The sequence below is a fragment of the Mixophyes fleayi genome, chromosome 8, assembly GCF_038048845.1.
Source record: "Mixophyes fleayi isolate aMixFle1 chromosome 8, aMixFle1.hap1, whole genome shotgun sequence".
Lineage (NCBI taxonomy): Eukaryota > Metazoa > Chordata > Amphibia > Anura > Limnodynastidae > Mixophyes > Mixophyes fleayi.
Window position 1 is genome coordinate 30,530,339 of NC_134409.1, and position 26,350 is coordinate 30,556,688.

The 26,350-nt window shown below is 39.0% G+C and overlaps 1 protein-coding gene across 1 annotated transcript in view; it reads right to left on the reverse strand.

The window, feature by feature from the left end:
* Positions 1-1,682: 1,682 nt before the first annotated feature.
* The window catches only part of LHX4 (LIM homeobox 4), a 55,688-nt gene continuing 31,020 nt past the window's right edge, over positions 1,683-26,350 (reverse strand). The window contains exons 3-6 of the mRNA XM_075182280.1: positions 13,016-13,218; positions 10,913-11,067; positions 9,052-9,220; positions 1,683-3,534 (exon numbers count right to left, since the gene is read on the reverse strand). Of these exons, the coding sequence (XP_075038381.1) occupies positions 3,173-3,534; positions 9,052-9,220; positions 10,913-11,067; positions 13,016-13,218 (889 nt within the window). The 3' untranslated portion in view covers positions 1,683-3,172. The remainder of the gene's footprint in view (positions 3,535-9,051; positions 9,221-10,912; positions 11,068-13,015; positions 13,219-26,350) is intronic.

Below are 26,350 nucleotides of genomic sequence, written 5' to 3' on the forward strand. Positions count from 1 at the left end.
TAGTTGTGCGAACAGGCAAGATTGTGCTATGTCAGGATTGAGAGGGGCACATTGAGATGTAGTATTGAGTCTGGTTGGTAATGTGCTATTAAGACATAATTATAAGGAGAAAAAAATATTCCATTGGAGAAAATGATTGTTAGTATAAGACCATGGTATAATTTATAAGCAATTTCGCAACAGACCCTCTAGTGCTGTTGTGACTTCACCAAACTGTATTTGTACCGTGCAGCTATTTTTACAGGTAAACATATGGATTTCTGCAGCACAATAGCATCCTTTGCAGAGCTCTGGGATTCTTGGTCAAGGACAGGTGTATCTGGGCAGATTTGGGGGGAGGGGGTCTTCAGCACTGCTTCAAGTTAATGATGGATTTGGGTACTGACTGAAATAACTTGGCCTCAATCAATTTGATGTATAAAGCTTGTATTATAACAATTCATTAATTGAGCCCAGGTTAATTCCATGTAAGTAGTAATTTCGACAGCCGAACAATATTTCTGGGATGAAACGCGTTGCGGTCAAGTAAACCAATATACTTAAAATGTTTGATCCTTAAATAAAGACATTCCCAGTGTCTCCTTGGAGGGACATATAAAACATAAATGAGGGTCACAAGAGCGGTATACTGGGAGAGAAATGGAAAAGCATAAAGTATCGGGGGGGAGGGGGGAGGGGGGGGCATCCCAAATATGATAGCGGGTTTACTGACATTTTCATTGGTGCAAGTAAAGCACATTTGAACAACATTACACCTTCAAAACCATAATGGTGGCACACAAGGACTATGAGCATGCCTAATGGCAGCGTGCACCTTTGTATGAGCAGATCCATAAAATTATGTGTAGTTACACCAAGTATGATAGTTGTCACACTAACAGCTGGATGTATATATCAGCTGGGGCAACTGATCGTACCAAGAGGTATGACCAAGGGCCATGTTCCAGTAGGATCAGTGGTCAAAGTGGGCTGGTATATGGTGGTATGTCATACCACCACTTCTCCTACTGCCTTTATTGTAAAGCTATCAAATTCCATTCACTAACATTCCCATTACATTTTCCATAAGGCCACTTCTAAATGTCCACTTTGACCACTGAGTCGCATCATAGCATTATTGAAAATGGACATACAATGATCATTAATTAAAATGTGTTAAACCCTGTTAAATAGATAATACTACTAATTTGTGTTTCTTAAAAAAAATTGTATATTCCTACTTTTAGTTTCTAGGCCAGTATCCAATACCAGTAGAGGGAAATGTTACAGGTGTCATGGTGTCTCTGGTCAGCAAATATAGCAATTCTTAATAGGCTCGTTAAACCCCAAAATTGAAAATCCCATATATGAAGCATAAAGGTAAAATACAGTTTTCATTGTTACCCTGACATTCCACTGCAGTAAATATCAATATTTAGTCCAGGTATGAAGGCAAACCTCACATATTTAGAAATCTGATAGAGGTGAAAAAGCTGAAATTACAGTTACTTAAGCTGATGTACAACACTGGCCCTGTCCCTGTACAGGAAGCCAAACATTTTGCAAATCATATATAATATAGGTAAAGAAAGAGTTAAAAGAGTGTCATTGCTTGCACTGTAAGGATTTAAGCTCCTTCCTATGCAGAAAGAAAGAAGAAGGGCAGATTGTTGGACAAAAAATATATATTTTTCTAAAATTGTTAAAAATGAGGATGTTCTACAAATAATCCTCCCCAAAAGGATGAAGGACACTGTCCCACTCACAGGATATTAGAGCATGACACAGACTTGGGGGTTAATTTATCAAGCTGAGAGTTTTCCGGCGGGTTTGAAAAACCAATCAGATTCTTTCGATCATTTATTTAGTACATTCTACAAAATGATAGCTAGACTCTGATTGGTTGCTATAGGCAACATCTCCACTTTTCAAACCCTCCGGAAAACTCTCAGCTTGATACATTTACCCCTTAATCTCACACTGAACATTTTGACAGATTTTTCAGAAGTATGTTTTCCTTATGGAGAGGCTTATTTAACTGAAAGTCTCCCCATCACTAATGATGCATTGCATAAAACTTACTTTAGTTATTCTTATTTAAATAGGTCTATGGTAGAGATAGCATACCTGGTCAATGATATTGATGAGGTATTGGAAGAAACTATGATAAATATCAGGTGTACAGAAGCTGATTGCAATGATGAGATATTCTAGAACAAGATGTCGAATGGAATAGAAAACACAGGTTTGTTACTTTGTTGTAATGGAAGACCAGACTGGTGAAATATTTTACAAAGGCATAACGTCTGCGCTATGCAAAAATACCCTTTGGCCCCTTAGTGGTATAACTGTATGTAAGGATTATCTGCTAGAAGCAAATGGTTTTGAGTTGCCTTCATTTCTGGATAATGGGATTCAAGTTGCATTATCAAAATGTGCTACAACCTGTCTTAATAATCTGAGTTATTGATAACTATCTTCATATCTGTTTTTCAAACAACCATCTCGGATCCATGTAATAACATCACTGCATGCTGTCAATTGTCAGCATCTCCATTCATTTCCAAGATGCTCGGCTCAATAACGTTCAGCAAGGCTCTATAGCAGCTGTAGCTCAAAATAAGAATGTGTTGCAGATTTTCTCATTGGGGAATGAGATAAGAAACTCAAATATCTCACCGTTTGATTTATTCAGAAACCTAAGATTCTGCCCTACAACAAATGCTGCGTTATAATGGGTATAGATTGTCGGTTGCATGTCAGACTAATGGTCTATGCCTTATAAGCAGGCCAGTAGTATTGTGGGGAGGATCCATCTGAGCGTCTCCTGTGGCAAGATGACATGAATACTCATGAGCGTGGACTCTTAAGAGTTGAGGATTGTGGGAAGACATGTCTGTTGATTCCCCCAGGATTAGGTAGGGAGATTCATGACCCACAAAAGTGCAAACATTCCAATTTTCTATCAATACATTGCGTTTCCAACCATTGTCTGTGAGGGCTCCTCCACCTTACATCACCAACTCCAATGTTATCATGGTGTGGTTGGTGTAATTTGCGGCAGATTTACAGGACTGTCCTGAATGAGGGAGCAATGTGATTTAAGAGATTTCCAAAGGCTGAGTGTGGTGTTTGCAGAGTTTGGCAAACTCAGTAATCGTCTAGAAGGTTTAAGCTCAATCCTTATTTTTCTTTAAAATGGAGGGTGGTCCATCTCATCTAACCAGGAACCTGGGCTGGTGGGGAAATCTGGGTAGCCCATGCTGCTTTCTGTTGAGATGTCGGAGGTGGGAGCAGCAGGAAGTGCTCGTAGAGGAGGGTGGGTCAGAAGACCTCCTGCATTGTCCATGTTGTATGGCAACCCATGGGATGGAAGGGATGAGATAGAAGACGGTGACTGCGGTATATCATACGGGCTGCCATCATGAAGATCCTGATAGGACTGTCCCGTTGCATCTATTGTGAATCCTCCATTGACCAGAGGCACGCCCACAAGGTCCCCGCCTGCGCCGTAAATACCAGCCGTGGATCCCAGCTCAGACAAGATCTGTTCATCTGTGGTTGAAAAAGAATAATACAGTCAGTTGGTGTACATTGCTCCTATAAACTATATTGGAAATATAAACAGATATATGTATACTGGACTAACATTCTGGGAAGTATAAGGGGTAGACAACATTTTTGTGGGGTAGATATTGGAGGTTTCTTCATTAATGTAATTCCTATGCCTATATTACAATAAGTGTATCCATCAACCTTTGTTTTGTGAGCAAATAGAAACCTGGCCAGTAGAGCTGTAGATGACAAGAGTATATTTTGTTAAATTGTACTTATTTGGCAGGTGCTATATACCTTTATCTGATCAGTTACACATGGTACATATATACATAAAGGGTTTTATAGAGAGCCAATATCCATAGTTGTGAATTACACTCCTTTACAGATTTGCACCAGTGGTCGAAGTGGGGGTGTATACACTGGTATGGAGATGTTGTCTAAAGCAACCAATCAAATTCTAGCTCTCATTTTGAAGCATGCACTAAATAAATGATAACTAGAATCTGATTGGTTGCTATAGGCAACATCTCCACTTTTTAAAACCCACAGTTTAGTGAATATACCCCCTAGTGGTTTTTTTTTTTTGTTTATTTGCCTGACAGCTCTGTCATACGATGCCATCCAGTACAATTGACAGAACATTATCATAGCAAGGAATGGGGACATTCCGTCAAATGTACAGGTTGGTTGGTTGGTTGATACAGCTGGGTTAGAGACGGCCAAGCATGCAGGATATGAGAGAGCACCCAGCACTGGATGACCACCATGGATCCTGTATACATATTTCAGACTGTATAATAAATATTATAAATGTGCTTTTGGATGGTTCTGTGCAGTGCTAACGTTTGTAACTAGAATTGTTTTATGTATTGATAACACAGAGACATTAGATTTTATCAAATGAAAAAGAGAGGTTAAAGTCTACTGATTTTCAGTAAGATGTTATAAAAAGCTTTTTATAAGTAAAAAACAAAATATTATGCAAAAACCGTGGGTTTCTAGGTATTATTTTGTAGTGAGTGCTGGCGAGTGGCTAGAATCCATTGCGGTCTTAGTTTGTCATTAAATATGACAATTCACACTATAAAGATCTTCTTTATAGTACACTAAAGAATAAATATAATAAAGAAATTAGTTTGAACTAAAATAATAGGCAGCCGTTTTGAATTATAAACTGTTTAATATTCCACACACACAAAAATCATCATAAACCAGTTGATGGCTGAACTAGAGGTATGATTAATGCTCCTTCTGCGTCCTTATTTATTTGATCAATTGCCTAGTTCATGGCCGTGTTTGACAAATGGACTGCAGGGAATACTACTCAGGTATTTACTGGAGATGGAGAGGATGTTGTAACTACCGATGGCTGTCAGCTCGGTCGTGGCTACAACTTTTCTGCAGCGCTGGAAACCCGCTGACAAATATAAAGTTCATTACAATACACAATATTTCATAACAACAGAGCATGAACTTCCATAATTCACTGTAACTTTTAGACCCAGTGAATTGCTTTCCACTTTTTAAAATGAAGGGCAGTATTCAGCATTCCAGCTGTTGCTCAACTCGATTTTTTTAGCCAGTAAAAGGCATTATGGGAGACTGCTGGGTAGTACAAAATGTAGGATGTGTGACAAAATAATTGTGTCTCTGTCACAAAATCTATTTTGTACGTCACAAAATCTATTTTGTACATTACAAAATAATTTTGGACACAATCCAGTGCTAGAAATATTTTCTGTACCAGAAAATCAATTTTGTGTATTATAAAATGTGCCACAAAATAAATTTTTGGACAAAACGATGGCTTTATACAACAAATTGCATTGCATTTGTAATCGATTGAACTGCATGCTGCATGGCTGCAGCTTTTACTATGAAGGGATACAGCAAAATAACCTACACATCAATGATTATATGTATTTCATATTTGTCAGGTTCTAACAGTGCATTAATGATTTAATGACATATATAGTAAAGTTGAAAAAAGAAACCGATTCGTCAAGTTCACCTTTTCATAAACTCTAATTGTTTTGATCTAGAGGAATATAAAACAAAAGCCAAAAATATTCTTCACGACACCAACATTGATAAATTCTTTGAATCGGTCAACTTTACTCCTATGCTGAGAATGAAACAGTTTTTCTTGCATTCACAATTGATGATCCCTTGTGCTATGTATGGAGCTTGGTATGAAAAGTCCATTAGACAAATCTTTATATTGGTCCTAATATATTTATACATGGTCATTAGGTTGCCTTTTTTTGCAAAGTAAACAAAACCAGTTTTTCTAACTTCTCTTTACAGTTACAGTTTACAATGTAACCCTCCCATTCCCTTTATTGAGGAGTTCCCCACATCTGAACCCTCTCATGTTCTTCCTACAGTGAGGTGTCAAAACTGAGCCCCATATTCAAGATGTGTTCTAACTAATGACTTCTACAGTGGTATTACTATATTTTAATTTCATGTATTTGAAGTCCTTTTCCATGTCTGTTGTCCCCAATTCTATTCCATTTAAAGTGTAAATGTCATTGTTATTGCCACAGCCTAGGTGCATAACCCTACATGTATCTACATTACAATTCATGGGGCAGGTCGCTGCCTGTTTACTATTTTATCTAAGTAAGTTTGTAGCAAGTTACTATCCTGCTTTGTGTTAATAACCTTACATTGCATAGCATCATAAGTAAATATGGACAACTTCCATTATAGGCCACCTTACATTATAGGCCACCTTACATTATAGTCCAACTTCCATTATAGGCCACCTTACATTATAGGCCACCTTACATTATAGGACAACTTATATTATAGGTAAACTTACATTATAGGCCACTTTACATTATAGGACAACTTACATTATAGGTAAACTTACATTATAGGCCACTTTACATTATAGGACAACTTACATTATAGGCCAGCTTACATTATATTACAACTTCCATTATAGGTCAACTTACATTATAGGCCACCTTACATTATAGGACAACTTACATTATAGGCCAACTTCCATTATAGGCCACCTTACATTATAGGCCACCTTACATTATAGGACAACTTACATTATAGGTAAACTTACATTATAGGCCACTTTACATTATAGGACAACTTACATTATAGGCCAGCTTACATTATATTACAACTTCCATTATAGGTCAACTTACATTATAGAACAGCTTACATTATAGACCACCTTACATTATAGGCCACCTTACATTATAGACCACCTTACATTATAGGCCAGCTTACATTATAGACCACCTTACATTGTAGGACAACTTACATTATAGGCCAGCTTATATTATAGGACAACTTACATTATAGCCAGCTTACATTATAGGACACCTTGCATTATAGGACAACTTACATTATAAGCCAGCTTACATTATATTACAACTACCATTATAGGCCATCTTACATTATAGGACACCTTACATTATAGGCCATCTTACATTATAAGCCAGCTTACATTATAGGCCACCTTACATTATAGACCACCTTACATTATAGACCACCTTACATTATAAGACAACTTACATTATAGGCCAACTTACATTATAGGAAAGCTTACATTATAGGCCACCTTACATTGTAGGATAGCTTACATTATAGGCCACCTTACATTGTAGGACAACATACATTATAGGCCAGCTTACATTATAGACCACCTACCATTACAGGACAACTTACATTTTAGGCCATCTAACAGGTTATTATTTAAAAGATTCAAAAAGACATGGGCCAGCACTATTCCCTATGCTACAACACTAATACATTTAGCCCAGTCTGAATATGTTTAATTTATAAATACTCTTCGTCTTTTGACTTCCATCCAGTTCTCTGCCCATGTGCTGATTTTTGCCCCAGTACCCTCAATTTATATGAGAGACTCTTATATTTGGATTTTGAGAAAGTATTCACTAGTGTTCCATATTTCACATCCGTTGCACTACCAATATCCAGATTAAAACTAATCTTCTTATAAATTGAATCATACTTGTTGGTCGTAACCAGCCTTTCATGAAACCTATGCCGACATCGTACTATCAAATTATTTACTACAATATATCTCAGAATTCCAATCATCAGAAAAGCTTAAAATAATTCATCCACATCAGAAATCAGGGTGTACAATTACTATAGCCACATAACCTGTTAACTGGCAAGTTTTGAATTCACATTTTTTTGTTAAAAAAAAATACTCCTTATCTTCTACAATTATTTTCCTACTTTATGACTTAATGGGCCAATATTATCAGTTTTATTTTACTTACTGCTTATGTTCTTGAAAAACATTTTGGGATTACACTTTTATTTCCATAATACATTTTCAGTTCCTTCATGTTTTAACTATTTAAAAAATAAATTTCCTTCTCACTTCTAATATTCTCTTAATCAACTACATTGGTTGCCTTATATTTCCAGAACAGTTGAGGTCCTACATTATATACCTGCAACAGTATTTTTTTTTTTAAATAGTATAATATTATAATTTTTAAAAAAAACTAGTTGCTTTTTTCAGTTTCCTAGTTTACAGGCTTCAGTGCTCCTCTGAGCTGAATAAATTTGCCCTTTCTAAAATTCATAGTTATTGTAGCTTCCTTACAAATCTTTTATTGAAAGTTTTGAAACTCGAGTCTTATGCCCTGTTGTGATCAGTATTGTCCAAATGTCCCCATCACCTGTACAGGACATAGACTGCCTATTCTATTAGATCCAGCAACAGAGCCTCTTAGTTGCTTCTACCACTGGGGAATGGTATTTGTCTTTAGAATAGATAATCGATGGGTAAGTTTGCCAGACCTGCCTGTTTCACTCTCTCTACTATTTCAACTTCATTTTCAGGTATCTCACCCATACACAAAGGAACTAAACAATGCCACAGGCAGTAACGGGATAACTGATATCGTTGCAGGAAAATCAGAAATCTAAGTGAGGCACATGTTGTATTCATTGACATCATTTACACAAATACTATTCTGTACTATTTTAACTATTCTGTAAACTAAACCCATTATGGAGAAACCCATTATAATGTGATGTATGGCAGAAATTAGTAACTAATATTGATTTTGTAATGGTAATGTATTGCAAATGCCAACCATTTTTGGTTAGTTTAAAGCAGTGAATATACCTTATTTTATAAACAGATTATTTTATGTTAGAAAAAACATTTTCTATTACAAAATAGTGCTATATAATTCCTGTAGCATCGGATTGATTTTGCATTACTAATTTTGTGGCTACAAATTTATACTAGAAATGTATCACAAATGAAAAAATAGAGTTTGTGTCCAAATACCCATTTTGGTTATACAAAATTGATCGTTACAAAAACCACTCATTTGATTGACAAGATTATTTTGTGTTACAAAGTCTGCTCTGTGTCACAAAATTGATTTTGTGGCCCAACTCTAAATTTTGGGATCTTAATTTAGAAAATTATTTAAGGTTTACAAAATGAATTGTGTTAGCAGACACATGATAATTTTGGCATATCATGATGTTTACCTCTGTAGCTTAATTCACTATCGCTCACTCCACAGTCCTCCGTAGAGCTCTCCTTCCCAGGCTTCCCTACCCGTGTTTTCCTCACGCTCTTGTAGAAATGACCCCATCGTTGCCGCCCAGCATCCTTTTTCAGACGTTTTTCTTTAGCGCGTCTGTTCTGGAACCAAACCTGAGGAGAGAAGGTAGGTTGAGTTCCCTGTCCACCATGTATAAGATATATTATGTAACTGTTCAAAAAAAGGTGCTGTATTGGAATTAAGAAGATATTATACTGTAGGCATCTTTTGATCTGCAATATTGTAGTATATTATAAATATTTCAAATCACACTCGGAATAACTATGTATTTTATTAATCTTCCAGCTGTACTATGTGAAGCAAAAGTTAAACAGCCCATTATTGTCCCATAATAGCGGTCTGTCAAGCATTCACCTGCGGCTCCCCAGCCGGCTGCTCCCGATTTTACCAGAACATGGGCAGCCGACTTTCGCATCACGTGCCCTCTGCATAGTGCAGGGAGGATAGGCGGCATAGGAGGAGGAGGGAGTGCACCAACTATTATCGCTTGATGTCAACACCCAGAGTTAGATTAAGACCAAAGTGGGCTATATGTAGAGTAGCACTTTGAGTACCCCATCTTCCATTTTCCACAGTGACCCCAACACTTGTATCAGTGAGATGACAACATGATTATTCCATTGAGGCAGGGCTGGTGGTCACCTAGGGCTCCATGAATTTAGAGTGAGCCTTAAAACACTGAATGACTAACATAATGTCACCCATTCAGTGTTTCTAATGTCCCCTACACCAGCTGACATGGAGGGACAGTAGCCGGCAGCTACTTACATACGAAGCTGCTGGCTGCAGCTCCTCAAAGTCAATGATGGGCCGGAAGTGTGTCGCAGGATTATGATGTCACCAGGGGCTGGCTGAACTGAGGGCATCTCCCCAGGCTGGTCCCTTACTGGGCTACCTCAGGCAGGGTCACTGGGATACCTGTATTTTTTTTCCTTTAAAATGTTCCTAATAGGCTGCTGAGTCCAGTCTCACTCTCTTCCCACCCTCAGGGTAAAATTTGCCAGTCAGCACCTGGATGTGACAGCCCAATGCCACAAACCCAGCCTGACAGGAGCAGAGGGTGCCCTCCTTCCTGCTAAGGTAAGAAGCTGGAAGCCTGATGAAGGAGTAGGGCTCAGGGTATGAGGCGGAATCCAGGATGCCCATGGGCCTTCCACCGACCCTGCATTGAGGGCCCCATTACCAGATACATTACATAGCTCCAATACAGTCCCATTGACAGCCACATTGCACAGACTTTCTTACCAGTAAACAAACAATTTTAAACAGAACCTATTACATACAGAGCGGCACAGGGCAAATACATTTTTGACTAGAACATGTCTTTATAACCAACAGGTCACATCCCTTTCAGTGACTGAAAATTGTGACTGTCCCAGGAAAATCGTGACTGTGTGGAAGCACATTGCACAGATCCTGCTGCCAAAAAGTCGCATTCCACAAATTTATAACTAATAACAAAGACATGTAGGCCTTTACACAAGTGCCTAGGTTGTCTAGCTGGTAACGTCCAGTGAAGATGCTGAAGCAAAGAAACAGCTCTCGATATGTTATGTTAGTGTCAGCATTCCATGAATAATCTGAAATAGTTTTATTGTACTGTTTTCTTAGTGGTAGTGACGGATATGTAAACTTTACATGTTAGGCTGGGTACACACTACAGGTTGTCACCCGATTATCGGACCAATCACACGATAAACGACCGTTCGACCCGATATCGCATTTGTGTGTACGTTACAACGATGAACGACTATCGTTCCAAAGCACATTGTATGGTTTGATACCTGCACAACACGCATGTCTAGCCCAGTCTCCGAGGACAGCTGTTCCCTCACGTGACGGGCCGGTTTGGGCGAGTTCTTGTAAGCATTCTTTAATGTCTCCAGTTGTTTAGCTGTTATCGTGGTTCGAGGCCTCTTGGCTCCTCCTTCCGAGTCATCTGGATAAAATAAAGACAGAGGTGTTTATGAGGCTGCACTGATGATCAAAGACTGAAAGAGGAAAGAATATTATATATCAACATATGATAATGTAATGTAAGGCAGATAATATATTTATTGTATTAAAAAACTTGACCTTTTTACATGTGTGCTATTGCTGTGCTCAATAAGTACAGTTCCCATGTTTTCAAAAACCAGGCATTCAGTTTTGTACTATTGTTATCCCTCTAATGCTATAAATTCAGAAGCATCAGGGCTCCGACCTGATGGAAAATAGGTATTCTAAATTCCGATGCCAAGATAATAGAAAACAAAAGAAAGAGCAGGACACTTGACAGTCCTAGTTGCAAGGTCTGACTCTTCAAAGACAAACATGAAAAGCGGTACATAGACAGCAATAGCAACAACAACTCCATCTGAAAAGATTTACAAAAATGACAATGGCAAATTGAGTAAAGTTGCTCTTCTGCTGAACTAAGCAATAAGGGTCCTTTATGCAGCACATGTCAGTTTATAATGTCATGGCCATATTCTTATGCAAATAGATCTGTATATCACAATGGTGACGTCTATAGAGGGTGGAACATTTGGCATCTTCTGAGGGCAGAGATATTGGGACATTATATTTGAGCTATACACTTTGTGTTATACCCACCTGCAAAAATTAGATTTCATTTTGCAGGAAGAGATATTTAAATAAGAATCATGAGTTTGAGAGGGTGCGACCCCTTTGTTTTATTTTACAATATATTATACTTTTAGACAGCTATAATTTATTTATGATCAACTTGTTTGACCTTTTTCTATACACATAGTATATATATTATAATTCAAAAATTGTCTCCTTCCCAACTCACCACTGCAGAATAAGATAGGGTCTGGTAACAATTAAATAAATAGAAATTTGGCATAAAATGTGAAGACTGTAAATGGCAAAGTACAACTGGTAGAATAATTCACCTACTTACAGAAACCTTGTCTGACTGCTCCACTATTTCCTGGGAGTGATGATGTCATGGAAAACTAATTACAATACAAATCAATCTAGTACTTGGGAAAACAAGTGACAGGTAGGTGTTATCATAGGTGCTATTAAAAAGTGCTTGTTGGGTGGCATATAATCTACACTTTAGTATTTGGCTGAATAAATAATCCTTTTGTATATTATTATATTCCAAAAAAAACTTAAATGATAACATTTAATTTTTAATATATTCTTCTTGCTTATTAAAACCACAGGAGATCAAGAATCGGATTCTGTTGGCTGAATCCTAAAAAAAATGGTAAAACTCAAATCTCATTAAAAACCCTATGAATCCAGCAAATCCAAACTCTATAGTACATCCCTATTATAGATAAATGCATTCATGTCAAATATGCTTTCTTACTTGCAATCGTTAACAGCACTGGATTACCCACAAGGGAACCTGAGAAAAAGCATAGGGTCTGAAACATTTCACAAGAACCATAATAGGAGGTCTGCTGTCTGTTCTACTTGTGGCTTATGCTGTATGAATGTGTTATTGTACAGTTAGCTCTACAGCTAGGGATCTTATAGAGCAGCTTTCAATGCAATTTGCTCTTATTAAACACCCCCCCGAATGAAAACTGCCAGCACCTTATAGCTAAGAAAATTATGATTGCAACTATAAGACTCAATTAAGAAACACAAAATGTGGGGCCGCATTGTTTATTATTTACACAACTGTGCCTACTAGTCCGCATAGCGCATCCCAAGGTGCATCCTACTTCCTAGTCTGTGGATCTGCCCATGGAAAACCGATGTGTGCCCACATGTGCTTGCTGGTGGATACACCAGAAGTGCGCATGATGGACACTTAATACGACCCAGGCCCATAGTATATATATATATATGTAAACAAGCAGCCAAGGTGCCTATTTCCTCCTGAATGAAAGTTTCAGTTCTACATCCTTCTCATTTCTCACCATTCTGCTTTGCGGTCTCATAGTCCTCTTTGCAGACTAATCGGCCATCCTCCATAAGGTAGAACTCATCCCCGGTAGCCAGCTGTCGACTACAGATAATGCAGGAGAAGCAGTGCAGGTGATATACAAAGTCCTGGGCTTTCCGTACTACCTGCGTCGGGGGGATCCCCTGCTGACAGGCTGTACACTTGGTGCCAAATCGTCTGAAAAAAAAACAAAAGTTGCCATTAGAGCACCGGGCAAAGCAAGACAGCCAGGGACATTTATTAGAAAACTGATGCACAGGAAAAAAACTGGTTACCCATAGCAACCAATCAGATACTTTCTACACTGTACTACAGGAAATACAATTTCAAGCTGTTCAGTCGTTATGAGCAAAACCACCCTTTTCCTTGCACCAGTTTTCATGAAAGTCCCTAGTTTATTGGCTGAGCAACTTTGGAGATGTCCTGTCACCAGATTTGTACTACATAGTCTAAATATAATATACATATATAATCTAAATATATATTTAAGTACACATAGCTTATCATTCCACCCTCAGAACTTATGTTTAGAAAACAGACCAGTACAGTTAGTTAATATCAGCAAGTCACTAATACTGAACACTGGCCTACTTACTTGATGTTAAGTTCTCTATTATACAAAATCTATTAAGTTTTTGATCAGAAATTGTCAGTTTTTAGATGCAATGTAAATTTGGCAAATAATATATATATATATATATATATATATATATATATATATATATATATATATATATATAATTAATCTAAAGGTTCTTTACATGTGGGGTGGTTTTACCCTGCAGTATTGTTAAAGAGTCAGGACCATTCTCTAACGTATCCAACTGCAAGAAATATTTTGCTGGGTAGAGTATCTCTATAATTATTCAGGGGACTGTTACATGTTACTGAAATATTTTATTTGCGGAATTGTGCCTACTACAGGGGGAATGTACTTGATAGACCTGTAACTTATGTTTTCTCTCTGTTCAAGATTGGAGGAAATTACAGCCTTGTGTCTGCTACCCTTATTATCTGCTTTCTGACATATTTTCCTCCCATTCCAGACCTGGCCATGCCCCCAATAACATCATATGTTACTTCTCCTGGATCTCTCTGCTGCATTTGACACTGTTGACCACTCTCTCCTCATACAAACGCTACAATCCCTAGGTCTTGATAGCACTGTCCTATCCTGGGTCTAATCCTACCTAGCTAATCGCTCTTTCAGTGTTAGTTTCTCTGGATTCACCTCTGCTCCATTTCCTTTATCAGTTGGAGTACCACAGGGCTCAGTCCTTGGTCCTCTGCTATTCTCTATCTATATCACTTCTCTTGGAAAACTAATAAGCTCCTTTGGATTTCAGTATCATCTCTATGCGGATGATACACAAATTTATCTATCCTCTCCTGATCTCTCACCATCTGTGTCTCGTGTTACTGACTGTCTTTCTGCCATTTCATCTTGGATGTCTTCTCGCCAACTCAAACTAAATCTTTTAAAAAAGAGTGAATATTCCCACTTGCTAACAAACGTTACCTACCTGACATTTCTATTTCTGTTGAAAACATGACCATAAATCACACTATTTTCATTAACATACAAGGCCATCAACAAAACTGAACCAACATCATCTACTCACTTGTCTCAAAATATCTCCCAACTCAACACCTCCGTTCTGCACAAGATCTGCATCTCTCTTCCATTCTCATCACATCCTTCCATTCCCGGTTACAGGACTTTTTTTAAGCTGCACCCACTTTGTGGAAGTCCGCCCCTGGCACAATAAGACTTTCCTCTGTTTTTCAAACCTTCAAGAGTTGTCTGAAAACCCACCTCTTCAGACAAGCTTATAATAGTCCTCATCCACCACTTAATCTCCCTAGGTTACCCTATTACCACCCTCACACAAGACTAGAACCCTCGGACCAACAATTCTGTATAACTTTATTATATAGCCCACTAAGCACTTTGTACCTCTGCATTTTGCCTGGACTAATATGTAGCACTTAACCTCCTGTATTAAACTCCCATTGTCCCATAGACTGTAAGCTTGCATGCAGGGCCCTCTTACCTCTCTGCCAGTATTACACAGTATTGTTTTATTACTGTGTTTGTACCCAATTGTAAAGCGCTACAGAATTTGCTGGCTCTGTATAAATAAATGTTGATGATGATTGATTACAATGTGTCAGTCTCAAAATTAACCTCTTCATTGACAGCAGTGACTAGATGCTTTAATCTGAAACTTAAGGTTATTAAAATTACATTTACTGAAATAAAGAGAATCATTCATACATACTAATTGTAGAAGTCTCCCATCCGGGACATTAATTGTGTGTACGGGGGTGGGGGGAGTGGGGTTCACAAATTATAATTTTGGCCCCACCCTGACTGCGCATCGTCGTGCCGTGGTGGAAAGGGACAAAATGAGGCAAGTTACGTCATTGAGGTTCCCGTCCTGTTCACCAGGAAGTGGGCAGGATGTGTCAGGACGGCCTGCTCTCCCGGGAGACCTGGAGAACTACCCAAAATTCAGGAATCTCCTGTAGCGTCCGGCAAATTTGGAATCATAATAACAAGACGGCACATACACTAAAGCTATGATTTTGTCTTCTTAAATTAATTGTAGAGTTACGTTAAGTAATACTTAGACACAACATACAAAAATATCACACTGATAATTTTTATATTAAAAGAATATTAAACTACCAAGATTTAAATGTTCAGATATGAACCATGAAGGTAAAACACACAGTTCAGTGTCACCCTGACATTTCACTGTAGCTCTGCTATAAATACAGTATTACCTCTCCACTCCATTACAAACAGCTGAGGTTCCTCACACATCCTTATGGCATCTGATAGATGCAGCCCTTAGCATTACTGTGATATCAACTAGTCCTGCCCCTGTGTATGAATCAACCAATCCATGCAGTGCATTACTGCAACACAGGGCTGCCTAGCTGTTAGTCACTCTATATTTGCTGTTTGCCAACCTGCTGCAGGGGGGTAAAAAAGAGCATCATGGACATATTTTAATAACTAGAAACACTCACTTGCTCTAAAAGATTCTACTCAAGAATTCTCAGCATATAAGCATTGCAAACATTTCCAGAAGCAAAAAACGTGATTGAACTGGGAAATCTGTAGCAGAAGGAAGCCCTGCTTGTGATCTTTGGGAGCAGCTGATGCATGCTCAGTGGGGTGAGCCAATCACAACACAGACAACGCCTCTGATAGTTGTCCATCTAGTGCTCCATTATCCCATCTTATATTAAAGGAAACTACAGCCATAAAATATGTTTATTTTTTTGGAGATATTGTGCAAGAAATAAAAGTGCACTTGTCACACAGGGGAGAAAGCCATTGCTCCAGAAGCAGTACCTCAGTAATATTGATTATGATGTACCTTAGTGATGTCACTAATGCCTAGTAATGCACAGGGGTCAATTTAATCCATTCTAATAAGAACACCTGTCTGAGCCTGATGACTCACTGAATTCAATGGAATTGTTTGCTTTCTGGGACCTCATGTGGAATTCATGGGAGCTGGTGAGCAGGACAGTCAGTTCTGTAGCCGTTGCTGATTTCCCAGCTGCAAAGAGGGACTGCTGCCAGCTATTGTGGAACTACATGTTCCAGCATGCATTGGGAACCACTGACAGGAAGGGCATATTGGTGCTTGCTGATTGGTGCAGCATGGTCTAAAACACTTCCCAATCTCACAAATAAATTTATTTTTCAAACAGTTGCAGGTCAATGAATAGTAAATCTTAGAATAGAACTCACATCAGTGAGTTATTCCTCTGCTGAGCCACTCTGTCAATCTCTACATTGGCTGCCTGTATTTCAACCAATCCAATATAAAAAAAATTCTACTAACATACAAGGCCATCAACAATATTGCACCGACATACATTTCCTCACTTGTCTCAAAATATTTCCCAACTCGACACCTCCGTTCTGCACAAAATCTGCGTCTCTCTTCCACTCTCATCACATCCTCCCATTCTCGGTTACAGGACTTTTTTCGGGCTGCACCCACTTTGTGGAATTCCCTCCCTCGCACAGTAAGACTTTCCTCTAGTCTTCAAACCTTCAAGCGTTCACTGAAAATCCACCTCTTTAGACAATCGTATGATATTCCTCAACCAGCATCTTCATCTCAATAGATTACCCTATTACCATCCTCTACACTGCTAACGAAAGACAACAACCCTCTGACCAACATTGCAACACACACAGCCCACTCAGTACTTTTACCTTTGCGTTCTAGCTGGTCCATTGTGCAATATGATGTAGCACGTGCCCTTGTGTATCTAACTCCCATTGTCCTATAGATTGTAAGCTTGCAAGCAGGGTTCTCTTACCTCTCTATCTGTATGTATTACCCAGTATTGTCTTACCAAAGTTTGTTCCCTATTGTAAAGCACTACGGAATTTGCTGGCGCTATATAAATAAATGATGATGATGATGATGATCAGTCTCTGCCCCATTGGAGCTTACAGTCTAAATTCCCTAACACACACAGACAAGGGTCAATTTAATGGCCTCCAATTAACCTACTAGTATGTTTTTGGATTGTGGGAGGAAACCCACACAAACACAGGGAGAACATACAAACTCCACACAGATAAGACCATGGTCGGGAATCAAACTCATGACCCCAGTGCTGTGAACACCTGTCCATTGAAAATACTGTATGGAAAACTTAATTACACACCACACATTCTCTGCAATTTATACTCGACATTTTTAAAATGCAAATATCATTAACACTTTCAAGAATGGATCTTCCAAAGTATGGACCAATATATTGGGGGGTCTTATTAGTAAAGTCTACAAATGTAGAAGATAAAGAATTAAGAGAATAAATATTGAATCAGTGTCAAATAACTGTCCCCAAAGAACTGAGATTTAGAATATCTTCTGTGAGAATAAAGGATTGGGGCAAATCTTAGCCTCGGAGGCCAGGATGGGGGACAACTGGCACTCAGAATTGTATACATATCTTGCTTTAATTGTGCTATGTTTCATAAAATAAAGCACATTACAATGTACTAGAGGGTCTGAAGATCTGTGATTAGAGACACGGGTCTGCAGACCTGTCAAATTCTTTAGACTGGGGTAGGGTCTGCACACCTCTCAGTACTGGCTTTCTGGATAGGCATGTGTAAATAAAGAAGAAATAATTATTAGAGGTGGTAAAAATAGAAGTGGATGGAGACATTTTATATAACTGAACAACCCCTTGTTGAGAAAAAGTTACTTAGAGGAAATTTACTTCTATTGATCTTCTGCATAATTATTAATTGATTATATACCCAATATGGCACCCTCAATCTACTAGAATCATTTTTTAACTTCCTGAGTGTTTTGTTTGTTTATTTTTGTAGAACTACTCAGTAATATAGCATGTACGGCAGGCAGTAACCTCATATTATGGTGAAAGAGTCATCTAGCTATGATTTTATGAGAAGCACAAAAATCCACAACAGTACCTTATAAAAGTTAGACACATTGCAGTTTGATGTAGCTGATGCAGACTGGGTGAGCTGAACGGCCCCAGCACAATATTTGTTACAATGTTTCAGTCATTGATTGCATAAAACTACCTATATTCTGGTATTGTTTTATGCTCCCAGTGTTACGAGCCGCGGCGATATCCATAGCCCCCGCGGCTCGCTCTCCTCTGTGCTTGGTGTCTCTGCCGTCTCCTTAACGACCGGGACGTCACTTCCGGTTTCCGGCCGACCGTTGCCAAGACAACGGCCCCACGCCAAACTGTCAAACACCGCGTCCTGACGGGGAAATTAGCCGGGCGCATGCATATTAGGAAAGAATTTATTATCAGCCTCCTGTGGCTGATTAGTTTAGGCTGGGCTGCTTGGTTTCCATTGGCTGCTCTGGGTATTTAAGGCAGGGAGGACTGGACCTCACTGCTGGTTATAGCGTTTCCAGTCTTGTGCTGTGCTGACCTGCTGTTGGATTCCTGTCTGCCTGATCTATTGTTGTGACCCTTGCCTGAACCTTGGACCATGCCTGTTTGCCTGTTTTCCTGACCTTTTGGCTTGTATTCTGGACTTCATTGTTTTGCCTGTGACCCTGACCTCTGCTTGGATATCGATTTGCCTGTTTGCTTTGGACCCCTGACCTCGGCCTGCCACTGACCACCCGCTCCAGTCTGGTCTAGTGCCCCAGGTTCCATCTGCGCTACAGCCATCTATGATGAGCTTTTACTACTCAGAGCTTAAAACCTGGGGGCATCTGAGTACCTGTGAGCACATTAAGCTCTACAGGAAAGGTGGCTGCTAAAGGTGAAGACATCTACCCTACTGTTCTAAAAGCTCATCTTGGTGGTTGTGGGCCTTAACACCCAGATGGAGATTTCAGCCAACTTTTAGAGAGTTCAAGTTTTTGGGGGGGGGGGTTAGAACAACCAAATCTGCCAACAAAATTGTCACTTGTGTGCCCAGCGTTATTGTATAAACAATTACTTACACTGCACATCTAATATCACGTGGCAGCAGTGTTACTGTACAACACAAGCATTATTATCTGGAATCAGCTCTGGATATTTAAACTTTCACATCTTCATTTTAATTTGCATTTATTAACAAATGCAAATATGCTGAAAAAATAAAATAATCTGTTCTGTATAATGCATGACAGTAGGTCTAATGAACAAAAACAGCAATACAGAAATAGAAATATTTCTACTTAAGTTAATTACTAGATGGACCAAATGTTATGCTCATCCCTCAGCATTCAACTTTCTATATTTCTATGCAGATTAAAGTTAAAAGGAACTAAAGTAAAAACACTTATTTTGAAGCTCCATGCATCTATTCCTATCTGTAAATGTGACACATTGGTAATAAGCTCTGTCTTGCATCAGTTTTATATTCTCCGCATTTGCTGACCTGGAGCTGCTATCATGCCAACAATGAGTACAGTGCTGTGCTGTCTTTTGCTGAGACAATATTGTGTAAATTTGCAAATGTTTGTTTTGCTGGTCTACCAAAGTGTTATATAAACAGATTGTGGGTAGAACGGTGGCTCAGTGGTTAGCACTTCTACCTCACAGCACTGGGGTTGTGAGTTTGATTCCCGACCATGGCCTTATCTATGCGGAGTATGTTCTCCCTGTGTTTGTGTGGGGCAGGGACTGATGCGACTGACAAATATTCTCAGTACAGAGAGTACAGCTCTGTGGAATTGGTGGCACTATATAAATTGATGATAAAGCAGGTTTTATTTATTGATTACAATTAGTGAATAAGTCAATAGAATACACTTTCACAGATATATGACAGCATGTACTGAGCAACTTGTGTATAGCTTTCTGATTTGCCAGAGGTCAAATTGAAGAAAAACTCACACCTCTACAACATATTGAATATTTTTTCAGGTTTAGTTCCATTTTAAGTCTAATCAAAAATAATAAAAAAAAGGATCATTTACAATGTTGCATCCTTTTGTATTGGAAACTGCATGTCTTAATGTGTCAACACTGTTCTTATTCTGATGGGGCAGCTCTTGTTCCTTTATGAATATGGGCTGGCCAGAGAAATGGGCCTTGCATATTACCCTAATGCAAAAAATATGCCTGCTCTGTCCACAGAAAGCTATGCATGGCTGCTGCCCACGCTCTTTATAGGCATTTATAAGGCTTTACACATCTTTAGAGGTGTTGACATGAAATGCAGGAAATACTTCCCATGGATGCCGTCTGCACTACCCACGTGCACTTTACAGCGCATTTACAGAGTAATAAAAACATTAAAATGTACAATTATGACATATGAAATAAGGCAGAAATAATGAATTAAAGGCATACATGAGGCTCTAGCATGTAATAATTTAGAATAAAAGGTGAAATCGTGTTTTCTTTTCCTGGGATGCACATTCTCAGACCACAATCCTGCAAATGACCAAGAAAACATCTGTATAATTCCCAAAAAGGAAAGTGGGTGCGCACAGAGGACAAGTGCATTGTGCATAGAGGACAAGTGCATTGTGCACAGAGGACAAGTGCATTGTGCACAGATGACAAGTGCATTTGCAAGAAAATTCTAGACAGAGCACCCACATTTTTTTCAGTTTCATAAATTAAAAATCGTTAAAATTAAACCACAGTTATCTACTCTCCCGGGATGACTGGGAGACTCTTAGATTATTGGGAGACCTTCCCCCTGGAGACCACTCTCTGACCAATGAAGTGGGTGTGGTCAGACACAAATTTTGCCCTTTATCCCTGCCCATGTCTTCTCTTCATACCTTCTCCCAATAGGATTCTATGACATGAAGGTAAGTATGGTATACACATGCTGCAGGGCTCCATCACTATTAATGCAGATACACGCTGCATGGTTGCAGTTGATACTATTCAGCTAAGTCACCCTGGAAGTCTCTCTATTAAATATCTGTCTGGGAACTGATCTTACATTACACTGATTGTTTTCATACTTTCTCCTCCAATTCAATTTACAATGTTATTTTTGTGGTTTTCTCCTTTCCTAAAAGCTGGGTTTTCTTTAAATGAACTTCTTGATTTCGCTGTCAGTCAATCCCATTTGTTAAATGCCAAAATACTGTGCCCTTCTGTATCTGTAAATGGTTAATCCCTGTGCACCCATAGGATCTCCCTGCAGTGTAGAACTGCTTGCTAAAAGCATGGGAGCCATTAATCTGTGTGTCTGTGTGATACATGCAAAACAGTTATAATAGTGACTGCTGTATTAGTTACTATTAGAAATATTGTACAAATCACCCGATATAAGTGAAACAGTCCTGATTTTAGGGGACTGTTCCATCATCTGGACTGCCGGGACTGATGGAAAATGTGTCCCGCTCACGTGTTTGTGGGGCACTCAAAATGTGGGAGTGGTTTTAGGGGAGAAAAGGAGAATTGAGCAAACCTAGCGTACACCCCATCTTAGACTTGGCTATGCCCCCTATATGAAGTGACAACTCCCAATTTTGGAGGAGCGGCACATGTCCAGTGTCCCAATTATAAAAATGCAAACGTTGGGAGGAAGGTATTATATCCAATCAGCACTGGATGGGTAAGTGCTGAAAATAGAACACACTTAATGGGGTTTACCCTAGTTAAACAAAAAAATGTAGTGAGAAATAAAATATACAAAAAACTCTCAATTTCTTGTGGCCCTATAACTAGATTGACTATAACTATATTTGGTATTTGCATACTCATAGGAAGTATAACATTTTGTACTGTTGCATAACTCCCAAAACTCTCTAATTTGGCGGGACTGTCCCGATTAAGGAACTCCTTTCAGAGACAATGGGTCTAGTTTGGATGGATCTGAGCGTGAATTAGATGGATTACAGAAGGGGTCTATTTTAGTCTCAATTTTGCTTTTTGGAATGCTTCAATGTATGTTCATTGCTTGAAAACAACCGAGAACAATTCTGTAAATGTATATTTTTGGTGACTGTTCCTATTTTTCTATCATCCATACAATAATGTATATATTCTAATCTGCTACCAAATGAAAGTCTCTCTCTATGGAGAAAAAGAAACAAATATATAACATGGCCTAGTTAGACATTTATTCCCAGTGAAGCCAATTGAGGACACAAGAACAGTTAGTTATTCTGGGCATTCAGGTTCAAATGATCTCTGGTCATGAAATGGATAAAAGCAAGAAACAACATGAGCAAGATAGAAAACATGAACATCTTCCCAAAAGGTTTATGGAAAATGGAATTATTATGAAAAAAAGTAAAGTAGACAATATCAGTACCATGATCAGAGTGAGATATATAAAGTATATTTTAAAGCCACATTTTTATCATTTTCATTACCCACACTCCAATTGTTCCCTACATTGTATCTGTATAATTCCCAGATACTCCTCAAACTAGTAGGACAATTGCTTGAGGGGACAAAGACTCATGAGTAATTAGGACAATTACTTGAATATTAAACATTTAACATAGGTTGCAGAATTGTTCGGGATTGGAGCAGGGTGTTACAGTTAGGAGCAGAGGCGGAATTATAGGGTGTGTGTGGTGGCTATGCTGTGTTGCCCCCACCTCCGAGGCCATTGCACCCCCCTGAGACTACCGCTCTGCTCTATGGACAGCAGAGTGGGTTGCCCAGGAATCATCGCCAGGCCCCTACCCAAATGGGACTATGGTGCGCAGCAACGTCTCACCCATTGCTAGGAGCTGTATAAGGATTAGGCTACAACAGGGCAGTTAGGTTTAGGCTGTGGCTGACAATTTAAAGATTAAATATTTTTGTCTGCACTTGTTTTTCTTTTAGGAGGGCAGAGTCTGCTAATAGATAAATAAATTGAGGGCATACTTTTGGAGTACAAATGTTGCTTATGTTAAATTCAAATATACTGTACACTTAATTCTTCCCTGTAATGGTTCATTGTTTGAGTCCAAATAGATTGTAGGCTTGCGAGCAGGGCCCTCTTACCTCTATGTCTGTATGTATTACCCAGTATTGTTTTATTACTGTTTGTTCCCAATTGTAAAGCGCTACGGAATCTGCTAGTGCTATATAAATAAATTTTGATGATGATGATGAAATAGCGATTCTTTGATTATTTCTTTGTATTTTGTTAGTTTGGTGGCACTAACTAAAGGATAGACAAAGATAGACAAACTGCAATTATATGCAAGTTCAAGTCTGAGAATATAAAATGTGTTTTTGTTTGTGGTCCACTTCTGTTTCAGAAGTGCTAGCTGTTGAATGAGCTGTGATTAATTATTATTGTCTCGGAATCATCTTACACACAAATTTATGTAGCTCACTACCCAATTAGACTGATGAGCACATTGTCCATCTGTATGGTTGGTCCCATTGCACAGACCCAGTGGCTCAAGAAGTCAGATCAAAGTACAGGATGATTTGGGGTAAAGTAGAGTACTCAGCCAATAACCATACAAAGGTCTATTGCATTCATTAGCGGTTTCCGTCATGCCCGATCAAAATCCTATCGATCCCAATCTGATTCTGATTTGGCATAATAATCGCTTCAGGCCCGCACAGAGTGAGATGCCGTGCCAATTTGGCAAGCAACTAAAATGGGCAATCAGATCTGTCTTTATTAAAGGGACATAAACCACCCCCAAGTTGCATTAGCTATTGTGATTGGTTGGGGGGTTCTCAGCAGCAGAGTGTATGACATAAGTGGATGTGCTCATCACATGATCAGGTCACATTACATCATGTGACGCCCTCTTTGGCCAGACATGCACCACTCTGGGGAAGGCTCCCAGCACATCGTGATAAATAAGATAATTGAGTTTAAGGTATCCTTCCCCTTCAAGTATTTATCATTGTTGTAAACTTAGGTCCTGATTGTTGTAAGTCTTTTTGCCTGATGTAACTTGCATGAAATTTGCACATGCTCAGAAATGCACCTTAAACCAGTGAACACAATTACATGAAATTCATGTCTGAACACAAATGACACCTACGACTACCAACAACACGAAGAGTGGAACTGGGGTGGGCAGGGTAGGTGAACGTAGGCAATGTTCAGTAAGTGCCTAGTGCACTCCGACGCAGATGTGGCCGATTCAAGTCCTGGGTTTCTCTAAAGTATGCCCAGCCACAGGGCGGGTACCAGTGCCAACTGATTGTGATGACTGTCATGGCATCGTCTTTGCATTAAAAACTACATGTATGCGTGCCACTAGATAGCACAGGATGTTTGCATTAGGAACATCCTCATTTATGTATTTAATGGGGGGGTTGATGATTTTTTAAAACACATTTTTATTAATAATTATAGTATTATGATATGTTAATTTATTTTATAAAAAAAAAATTGCAAGCGTTGTGACGTGACTTTATATTGCACATATGAATGTGCATATCCTGCACTGTCCTGTCTGTTAACACGCGGCAAGTAACGTTTAGGCAGAGCGTACTTACACCCAGATTCAAATGGAAACGTATCTTGAGATCAGCTTGGATTTTAATACGGTCGGAACTATGCTCAGGTTCTTCTGAACATGACTCAAGTCAGTTAATTCTCAGCACACAGAAAGTAAAATTGCTTCTGTATATACTACTTGATAAAACAACGTTGTAGAGTAAAAGGGAGAAAAGTAGCATTCAGAGGAGTGTTTTAGCCTTTCACCCAAATACAAAGACAGAGCATGAAATGGCACAGTTCATGGCGTTAGGCATTCTCAATCAGCCTAAGACCAGCTGTGACTTATGACACAGAATACTAAATACAATCTTCAGCCCACGTTGTCTCCCGGTGTCCCCCCCCCCTCCCTCAGCTGATGGTCACCTTAACCTCTCTAATCACTGCTGAAGAGCAGCAGATAGCTCTCTTGTATTTGTAGGATGTGTGTCTTGTAGTCTGATATACTGAAATTGCCAGAGCCACTGAACATATACTGTGCAGCCTTGAAAATGTAATCCCAGCAATGCAGGGTTTATCCTTGGAAGGTACTGAGATAGCTGGAAGCCGTCACAGTCTCGATGCTTAGAATTTCAAGAAGCTTGGAAGGATTTGGAGACGGTAGCCAAGTTTAACAGTCAGGACCATTTATTCTGGGGTTAGGCTTAATTACATTTAAAATGGTCCTGTCATCGTGAATTAGCATTTTCTGAATCAATAGTCAAAATATACATTAATATCATATTAGCCATTAACTCCAGAATTTTTTTTAAAGCTGTTTACCATTATCCTTCCTCTCTCTCTTCTACTTGAATTTACAGTGGCACCTTCATGCGTAGGGGAGTGAGGAGTCACAATGGCTTAGTCTACCTGTCACCTACTCATAGGGGAGGCGGCTGAGCCAATATTCTGTCTATCAATTCACTAGACATTCACCCATACTAGCTAACTTATTTCTATTTCTGTCTGGGAGATCTCATTTCACTGCGGGGGGGGGGGGGGGGCAAAGTGACGTGATTCACAGCATATCGCATTATGCTGGCCCCCATCCCACCCACCTCACTAGGTAGTGGGCAGGATGTGGGAGAATGACCTGTTCTCCCCGGAGACCTACAAGAAATTCTGGAGTCTCCTGGAAATTCCGGGAAAGTGGGCAAGTATGTATTCACCTCATGCTTCAGGCTGCATTCTCTTATTAATATTGGTTCAACCCACAAAATGGCTGCCTCTCTTGTGCGTAGGCGAGGGATACAAATTAATATATAGCTTTTATATGATGAACATGGTTTATACTTCTACAACTAACTTTTAGTTGAGTCAAAAGGGTATATTTACTAAACTGCGGGATTGAAAAAGTGGAGATGTTGCCTATAGCAACCAATCAGATTCTAGTTATCATTTATTTAGTACATTCTACAAAAT